The following is a 9,358-nucleotide window of genomic DNA, read 5'->3' on the forward strand; positions in this document are numbered from 1 at the left end:
GGGTATTGTCATTATTATTTCGTACGATGTATATAATAATAATAATATTGTGCTACGGATATGGTGCAGTACTATATAATGTTATTATTATAATGTCGAATCGGACGTTGCGCGAACGGCGAGCGAAGAATACACGTGGCGCACGACTGCACGATGCTTAACTACAGTGTGTGATGATCAGTACGAGTCCGTTTTGAAATCGAAAGATTATAGAAACGATATCGCGAATACTAATTTTGCGTGTATGGATTTCCGTGTGTCTATCATTAAGTATTTTAAGTTATACATCGCAGCGGTGTAGCGTGAAACACGGTGGACGCAGGAAGTGGAGGGCCCTTTAAACACAAAAATCAAATTACCAAAATATATAGTGACGCTACTTGAAACCGATAAAAAAAAAAAAATAAATCCTAGTAATAATATTAATATAATATCGCTCGTTTCCATACTTTTAAATTCGTTTAAGACGCAATAGCATCGTATGCTTAAAAAAAATTATTTTTGGAGCCTTTTTTTTATGAAATCCCGGATTTCCTTGACTGGTATCGCGATGAGAGTTCTGTAGTGGACAGTGGTTCCAGTCTAAACAGGCCATTGAGTGCATATATCATTGATATGGTGGCCAAAGGGTCGTTGTGGTGATGTTATAGAGTCGTGTATGTAATACCCGATCTCACAACAAGAGTATAGCCTCAAGAGAGGACTTAGAGTATATAGACCCCGGAGTCTCATATTATTATTACTATGAAACATTTTATTTTTATTACCGTCTTAAGCTCGTGGAAATAATATATAGTAATTATTATTATTTCGTAGATACCTATACTGTATGTATAAGTATAAAAATAATAATACACACATGGAAATAACGCGTCACCGCGGGAGCATGATGTACATAATCATAATATTATATTATCATTATAATTAGAGGTCTATTATATTATAATATTGTATATATATATATATATATATTTATAGATAATAATATGATTATTATAAATTGTTTTGAAACTTATCGTATCATAAAATTACGATAGCAATATATAGTTATATTATTATAACGCGTTACGAGCGATATCCTTAATAGAGCAGTCGTACGATCTTTTTGCCGTCGTATTTTATATTATGCTATTGGTGCGTGCGCGTTTCTCGGCACCAATCTTTTCTTTGTATAAGTATTTACAATCTTTTCATCGTTGAAATCCGAAAAAAAATACTATAATACACATGTGCTACGAACAGTTGACGAATTTTGATCCCCCTCCCCTACCCCGCTAAATAACGACCGTTCGAGCCGTCGTCCGTTTATCCGACGTCTGACTGACAAACGCCAGAGACTATAATATCGAATACGCGACTGTTATTATACTATGAAACACGCGAGCGTCGTCTCTATCTGTAAGTCTCCTCTTATTTTTTAGACAAGTATTGTACGTCTTATTACGACAACATAGTATAATAATATAATATGTATTAATATATTTAACGTAACACCGCCGGACAACGAGTACGCTAAGTCTTTTTCTTTCGACGCGACGTCGTGGTCCACGGGATTTGGAAACAAATATAATCCTTCGACAATACGCGCAACAGGTGTCCGTATCATTTATCTGTATTTTTCCATCTACACTCGTATGTGTCTCGCGATGCGCGTGTGTAACGACACATTCCCCGGAATACGATTCCGATCGGAAACCTATTGTGTCCGAACTTTTCACGCGGGATAATTTCAAAATTAGATCAATAATCTACAGTACCCGGATTCGAGTATGCTGCAGATTTGTACACGCGTTAGAATGATAAACAAAGTATATACATACAATACATACGTCGTGCCGAGTATTTTTCACACACAACGCGCATCTCACAGTTTTATTTTCCATGATTTTGCATATCGTGTTTTAAGTTTCATCCGATAAATATGATTAATAATGTGACATTACAGCCCGGCCGCACGCATTACGACGGTTGTTGTACGTGAGATTAAAATTATAATAACCGTACGATAACTACCGCAGCCTATCTGTAATGCGTGAGAAATGCTTAAGCTATTATACGTCGGCCCATAATGCAACGTATTATTATCATACGTAGTGTCACCGGCCGAATCCACCGAAACGAATAGTTCCGCCACTATTACGATAATAATATGGTTCAATACATAATATTAGAGAACGCATAGTAATATTAATAATATAAAATCGTTATGTTCGTCGGACGCTCTGTAGACGCATATCTGCTTATTCACAATCGTTTAATAATTATTTATCGATAACAACATAAATGCCCAACATTATAATAATTGTTATTATTGTTATACGTATCGCCCGACACGACCGATTTTCGTAATGGAATTAATTGGTCGATGTCAAATCAATAAGCGTCGGTGACGAATGGCGTGTGGTACGCTGCGTGAAATCATTCATTTTATCGTAACCGTAATACGGTAGGAAAACCGTAATCGCAGTGGATCGGTTTGTGGTTTAGCGACAATCGCGGTATAATTGTTATTTATTTAGTTTGTAATGCGACAGCGGTTTTTTCCCGTTTCCCGGCTGTAGTTGTACGCGTGATATTATTGCCGACGTTAAATACATTTCGTTCGCGTGATAAACCGTCTGCTGCAGTAGATTTTCGTAGAACACGTCCGGTTCGGCCTTCATGACGTTGTCTGTCGAAGACCGTCTTTAAAGGTACATTAAACTACGCCTATCGATTTATTCATTCAAACGATATACGAAACATCGTCAAATTAATATATACGTCGTATGCGCCGGTAAGTATTTACTTTTTATTTTTCCGATGTATATTATTAACATTATTGTTGTGCCGTTGTGCGTAAGCATATTATACGCACAGCATAATATTATGTAGAAAAATTCGACGTTTTGACTCGTGAATGCTCTTTATATCGATGCGCATGGCACTGTGATCTATACATAATAATATGCACAGTACACGCACATCGTGAGCGTCTAATGGAGAAAAAAAATTTGAAACTACTAAACTATTTTGTATTCTACGCGACCAGTTCGTTCCGAGTCTGCAGCAGTTGTAGTGTGTTTTAACATATTGTATTTTCGTCGAAATCGATTTACACCAATTCGTTTGCGTTGTACAGTGCGTGATATGCACGCTTAGAAAATTGTGCAGGCGGCTACGTGACCGAGTTGAACGTAACTTTGCGTATATCGTATAATATTATAATATATTATAATACATCATAGGTAGATAGCATAATACCATAATAATGTGTAACGCCCGTATACGCGATGATATATTATCGCCGCCGTAGCCGAACTGCAGCGGGCGCATAGCACAATGTTATAATAATAATGTATTATTATTATAAATTATAATATTACAGTTTTCGAACTGTCGTCTCGGCGGTCGCGGGTTAGGGTGGAAAACCGCTGAATTCCCTCGAACCTTCGACGGTAGCAGCCGGAGGGGTGGTCGTTTTTGCCTCATCAGTTCACGTGTGTTCTGGCCATACATACTATTATTACGATCTTATACGCATAGAATATGCTTACCTGCTGCATTGGGATCTCGGGAGCGGCGAGAGAATGTTTTTCTTTTTGTTTTTACCGCCCCGCGAAGACCATAAATTACGACGGAAGTGGCAAAAGGGCGTGGGCATAACCGGTGTAATTAATAAGGAGCGTTGAGGGATTTTCATTTATTTTAAGTGAGACGGCCTCGGTCGCTCCGGGACCGTTTCGCCGACGACGACGACGATGATGCGGCTCCCGGTGTACGAATATAATTATTATTACAGGCGCAATAACGAGAATACTGTTTAAATGTATAATATATTATTTTACTAAATCTTTGCGAAATTTGACGTGAAAAAAGTAACAAAAATACGGTAGATTTCCACGCACTTGACAAATGTCTGTTACCCTCTACACTCCAAATTATATAAATTTCAAATTTTTATTTATGATTATTGTAAATGCTGGTTAGGTTACTGAGCAACTAACTGAGCAGCTGCCATGCTTTGGAACTGCAAGACATTATACATTTATTGTAATTATATAGTTGCTAATATTATACTATGAGATGAGCTATGATAATGATTTCCTACAAATATATATAAATAAGTTTTTGTTTTGGATAAATATAATACTGAAATTATTCATTGAAAAGCTCTATCCAAAATTAAATGCGGAACAACTGTTAAATAATAATGTTATTAGGGACTATATTTATTTTCGCTAAATTATTGATTAAATATCTAATTTGAAAGTTTGAGTTCAAGTTTGATTTTATCTGATAGAAAAAATAATGATTTATTTAAGCTATTGTTAATAATGGCTCCATGCCATATTATTCAAATATTAAATTATTGTGTGACTAGGCCGATGTAGATTATGAAATAAATTATTATGGATAAAAATTTATATTTCTTATTTTAACTGTATTATTAATGAATTTAAGTTGTTGAAAAACGTAGTATAAAAAAATATTAACTAAATTCAAATTATCAATATCAGGTCCTGTGTAGTGTATTAATATTTTAAAATACACGTATTTTCAACTTCCAATGAATGATTTTAATTGTAATTGAGCAATAATTGAAATTAATCATTTAATTATTTTTATAAAATTAGTTAGATAACTTTTTATTTTTTATCAAACTCACATTTCTAAAGCTTCCGTTTTTTAAATTCCGCAATATTTAGAGTACTCGGAATAACGTCGTATTACAAGACCCTTAACTAACCTCACGGAAAATAATAAATTAGATGTCTAATATTCTAATTGTAATTAATAATATATTTTTTATGTACTTAAACACAATTCTGTTTTTTATTATTATTATTATTATTATTAAACTCTGTACCCTGTACGTCGTGATTCGTATAAATTGTTATATTTAACGAAAATTACTGTTCCTAGTCGGTTTATCAGTATGTTATCACTTAGAACAATCTTGTTTCGAACGTTAAGTGTTATTAAATTATTATCTTATGCATTTAAATATAATATTTCTACGAATAGCTTGATAAAAGTCAATGTGACACTAATTATTGTTCATTACCAATGCGCAATCTTTCTATAATAATTCATTATAAATAGTATAAATAAATGAGTATGTGTAATGTTTTGATTTTTTTTAGTTTCTTTGTGAGCTTGTGCAATTACATTTTGTTGTTTTTAATATTTTACATTTAATTAGATTTCATTAAAATGTGGATGAATCAACCATTATTATTCACAGACATTTAAATAACAATTGTTATTAAAATATAATATTATAATTATATATTTATGTTTCATTTATATTTCTACAACAATGAACACTAATAATAGTAATAAACAATAATTTTATGATTATTTACCAATGCACGATGTCGTGTTATTAATGACTGTATACTAATATAATAACATATCATATAATATAATACTTAACTAATATAATTCGTCCAAATCTCCGATGGTGCCTATATTATTTTTTTATTAATCTATTAGTGTCTGGATATTGTAGCAAAATGATTTCCATCAAAAGCCATATTTTTTACACGTTGATTTTATATTTTAGTCATTGACAACATCTATTTACGATCTTCAACCAGTGTTATAAGTCTGGAGTAGACTTAGACATCGTACTATAATGGGACAATTTCCCTTGCCGCACGCAGTTACCGATATACGATGCGGGAACGAATTAGGTATGTAAACAATATTGAAAAATTTATTTTTTTTAAATTTTTAATGGAATATAATTCATAGAATACGACCTCGTAGAAACAAAAGTCAAGTATGGCAGAAAGGCTACAATTGCTCAGGTAAGCAATAGTTGCTTAAATATAGATAGCGTAATATCTGGGGTTTTTATATTTAACGCAAAACCAATACATTATTTTACAGTTATTGGCTACGATTGTTCAAAGTTTATTACTGGTAAACGTTGGAATGGAGTTGGCGATGGCTACAGTAGTAATCGGTTCACTTTACAAAAATCCAAAAGCTGAATTCGTACTGACTGATACCGAATCTTCTTGGTACGGTAAGCATACAGAATCGTGATCTATAACTCAACAGTAACTTCGGTTGTACACAATTTATTCTGAATAATATAAAAAATGCATTGACCAACATTGACTATTCCTCGTAAAATGAACGTCTTTAAAAAAAATATACTTTTTATAGACCAATCGTTATTAACGTTTTAACGATTATCGGTATTAATATTGTTTTGTTACGTAATACGATGTGTAGAGCACGAAGGCCATATGATGTTTTTTTGCATTTAATTGTGTTAGCTGAATAACTGATATATAAACTATCATCGAGAAAAATCACCACATCCCCTCTTCATAAATACCAATAGATACTACACTCATGAAATACCTGTACGCGATTCAAAGGTTAAATTTTTCATTGTAAACACATAATAATATAATATTAACCGACATATTCTTTTTTTTAACGCTCCAATGTCGCATATTATTTTAAAACCATTCTGCACTTCGGTATTCGTACTTATTATTAGTAAACATTGTAGAAACATTGTGTTACGTTTACAGGAAGTATACTCTATTTGTGTCAACCGATCGGGAGTATACTGTCCGGATACGCGCAAAAACACTTCGGAAAGAAGTCTTGCGTGGTTCTGGCTTGCGTTCCCAGCATCTTCGGCTGGATACTGCTGTGGTACGCAAACTCGGTTACCATGTTGTACTGGTCGACCATAACGATGGGCATGGGTTTGGGCTTCAACGATGGCCCGGCGTACTCGTACATTGGAGAGATTTGCGAACCGAGACTCCGGGGAATCATGTCCTGCGTGATAAACATGGCGTGCCTAATAGGCGTCTTGTCCAGTTACGGGCTGAGTTACGTTTTCCAGTGGAAAACCGTGGCGGCGATGAGCGCCCTGTGTCCGGTCATGTGTCTGACGCTAGTGACATTTGTGAGTTTTGATCGCTGTTCATTTCGTCAATCGTTTATTACATATCTACTTGTTCCTTATTCTCGCGTATAGATACCGGAAAGTCCGATTTGGTTGATATCCAAAGGCAAAAACGAAAAGGCCATGAACGCCATTTGTTGGCTGAGAGGATGGGTAGAGCCTCGCGTCGTTGCCAACGAGTACCAAGAGCTGATGTTTTATTACAAGACGTCTGTAGACAAATCAAAGACGATAAGAGATTCGAAAGGCACGTTTTCGTCGTTTTTATGGATCAAGAGTCCCTCGGTGTACCGACCACTACGGCTGGTCACTGTTTACTATGTATTCACGTTGATTTCGTGTCTGACACCATGCCGCCCTTACATCGTTAAATTGATGTACGAATCGGGTGTGAAAGATACCCACAGTATAGCTTTAGTGAGTATAATATTTGGATAACTAACTATAATATTATAATGTATTTAGACAACAGTATATAAATTCTTATATTGGTATCGAATGATTTTTTTAAATACTTTTACTACCAATCTATTATTTATTTAATACTTATATTATAGACGTTTAGTATTTACACACTTTACATTTTATTGTTGGGTTATTCATTTTATTTATTACTTGTATAATAATTATCATCATTTACTGAATAGTGACTAAACATTTTTAATCAAGCATAAAACGATCGTGTTTATGTGTTATTTTAGTTATTTATAATGTAAAAATGACAAAACGTTATTCCGACAAATTATTACTGTTCATTTACGTATTTTACAAATGGATGGATGGATACATTTAAAATAAGTAACAATGATAATATGAAACAAAATAAAACATTTTACATACATTTAAATATAACTATTTTTTATTTTTTTGTATTTCAAATATAATTTTAAAATGAAGTTTGTTAAACAACATTTGAGTGTTAGTTAAATAAATGTTCAATTTATTATTTACAATATTTATAATTATTTACTGCAAATATAACTGATATTAAATCGAATCTCTTATAATTTTGTATACGATATCGTAACATGTTTTTATTAAATTGTTTTTTTTTTAAAAAGACGAAATATTCAAAAATAATGTAGTCTTATAAATCTCTGTTAGTCATTTATTCCTTAATTATTATATTCAAGGTACTTTATGGATTTATGCAATTGGCTGGAAGCGTGGGGCTCACTTTAACGGTGCGGAAACTAGGAAAGCGATATTTGACTTTATCAACGTTGTGCATAAACACGCTGGCAATATTCGTGTTCGCTATATACTTCGTATGTATTAATAACACACTGATTAGTCCCAAAGCCTACGTTCCAATGGTACTCTACTCGATCATCATGTTCTCTGGAGCTATGGGCATGTTGACCGTGCCATGGACGTTGGTCAGCGAGATATATCCTAATGAGTAATATACATGATACACGTATGATTTTTACTTTTCATAACCGTATTAACACGATATTATATGATTTTCGTGTAGAGCTAAAGGTTTCTCTTCTAGCCTGACGACTGCAATTTTTTACATTCTAACGTTTTCGGCGACCAAAGTATATTTAAGTGTCGAAAATACTTTGGGCCTGAATAACACCTTCTTCATGATGGCAGCTTCCAGTTTTGTTGGATTCGTATACCTCTACAGAAATATGCCGGAGACCGAGAACAAAACTTTAATGGAAATTGAAGAATTTTTTGTACCCAAAAGCGAACAAACTTCTTCTGAGATATCACCTGAACCCCAAGCCGTATGATGTATATATATATATATATATTTTTTTTTTTTAGTGTACATAAACGGTTTAGTATTAAAAAAGTTACCTTGGACGATGTATATACAAATTTGAATTATTATTACATATTATTTCGATTGTGCTATTATCGTATGTGACAGTTGCAATGGTATTTTTATGGGATTTGCATTGTTATATTATTAAAACATCAGATTCTATAAATATATTATGTTTCGCGTACTCAGTAATATGTGAAGATCACAATAACGAAGTTCATTATTGTGATTTATAAAATAATCCAAATTCCTTGTTTTGTGTTTGAACACAACTTTTATTAACTTTTAGCACTCGTTTATTTAATTTATTATACGTTATATAATATTCAATGTTAGAACTCGTGATACTTATTATTTTTAAAAGCAACTTGTTAAAACATAATATATTTCACCATCTATTTAGCGAAGTTTGTACATAATTATTTTAACAAGAACAATCTTCTTATTAAAATTCAAACCACATTAATATATTATATTATTTAACAACTTCTTAAACATCTTTGCTCACGAAATATACTAAAATCTGCAATTTTAGGAATAACTTATTTTTATCCAGTATAATAATACATATCAACTTTTTTTATATCGGGAATATAGTTTTTACTACGTTGAGTGTCGACATAAAGACATTTTAATGGATCATATTAATTAGTGTT

At 32.9% G+C, this 9,358-nt stretch overlaps 1 protein-coding gene across 2 annotated transcripts; it reads left to right on the forward strand.

The window, feature by feature from the left end:
• The first annotated feature begins 1,260 nt into the window (after positions 1-1,260).
• LOC113560703 (facilitated trehalose transporter Tret1-like) lies at positions 1,261-9,064 on the forward strand. Of its 2 annotated transcripts, none has more exons than XM_026966738.1 (8): positions 1,261-1,398; positions 5,549-5,678; positions 5,740-5,795; positions 5,878-6,016; positions 6,537-6,922; positions 6,995-7,339; positions 8,056-8,324; positions 8,400-8,667. In XM_026966738.1, the coding sequence occupies exons 2-8, from the start codon at positions 5,621-5,623 to the stop codon at positions 8,665-8,667; spliced, it is 1,521 nt and encodes a 506-aa protein (XP_026822539.1). In that variant the 5' UTR covers positions 1,261-1,398; positions 5,549-5,620. The 2 variants fall into 2 exon arrangements, with proteins under 2 accessions (XP_026822539.1, XP_026822540.1); XM_026966739.1 differs by lacking the exon at positions 1,261-1,398 and adding an exon at positions 2,397-2,776 and having other exon boundaries at positions 8,400-9,064.
• The last annotated feature ends 294 nt before the right edge of the window (positions 9,065-9,358 follow it).

The sequence above is a fragment of the Rhopalosiphum maidis genome, chromosome 4 (assembly GCF_003676215.2).
Source record: "Rhopalosiphum maidis isolate BTI-1 chromosome 4, ASM367621v3, whole genome shotgun sequence".
In the NCBI taxonomy this organism is placed as follows: Eukaryota; Metazoa; Arthropoda; class Insecta; order Hemiptera; family Aphididae; genus Rhopalosiphum; species Rhopalosiphum maidis.

Bases quoted from the DNA above. Each gene is read 5' to 3' on its own strand.
- LOC113560703 (XM_026966738.1), top strand. From the start codon at position 5,621: ATGGGACAATTTCCCTTGCCGCACGCAGTTACCGATATACGATGCGGG. The intron at 5,679-5,739 runs GTATGTAAACAA...TATAATTCATAG, and splicing joins ACGATGCGGGAACGAATTAG to AATACGACCTCGTAGAAACA. The intron at 8,325-8,399 runs GTAATATACATG...ATTTTCGTGTAG, and splicing joins AGCGAGATATATCCTAATGA to AGCTAAAGGTTTCTCTTCTA.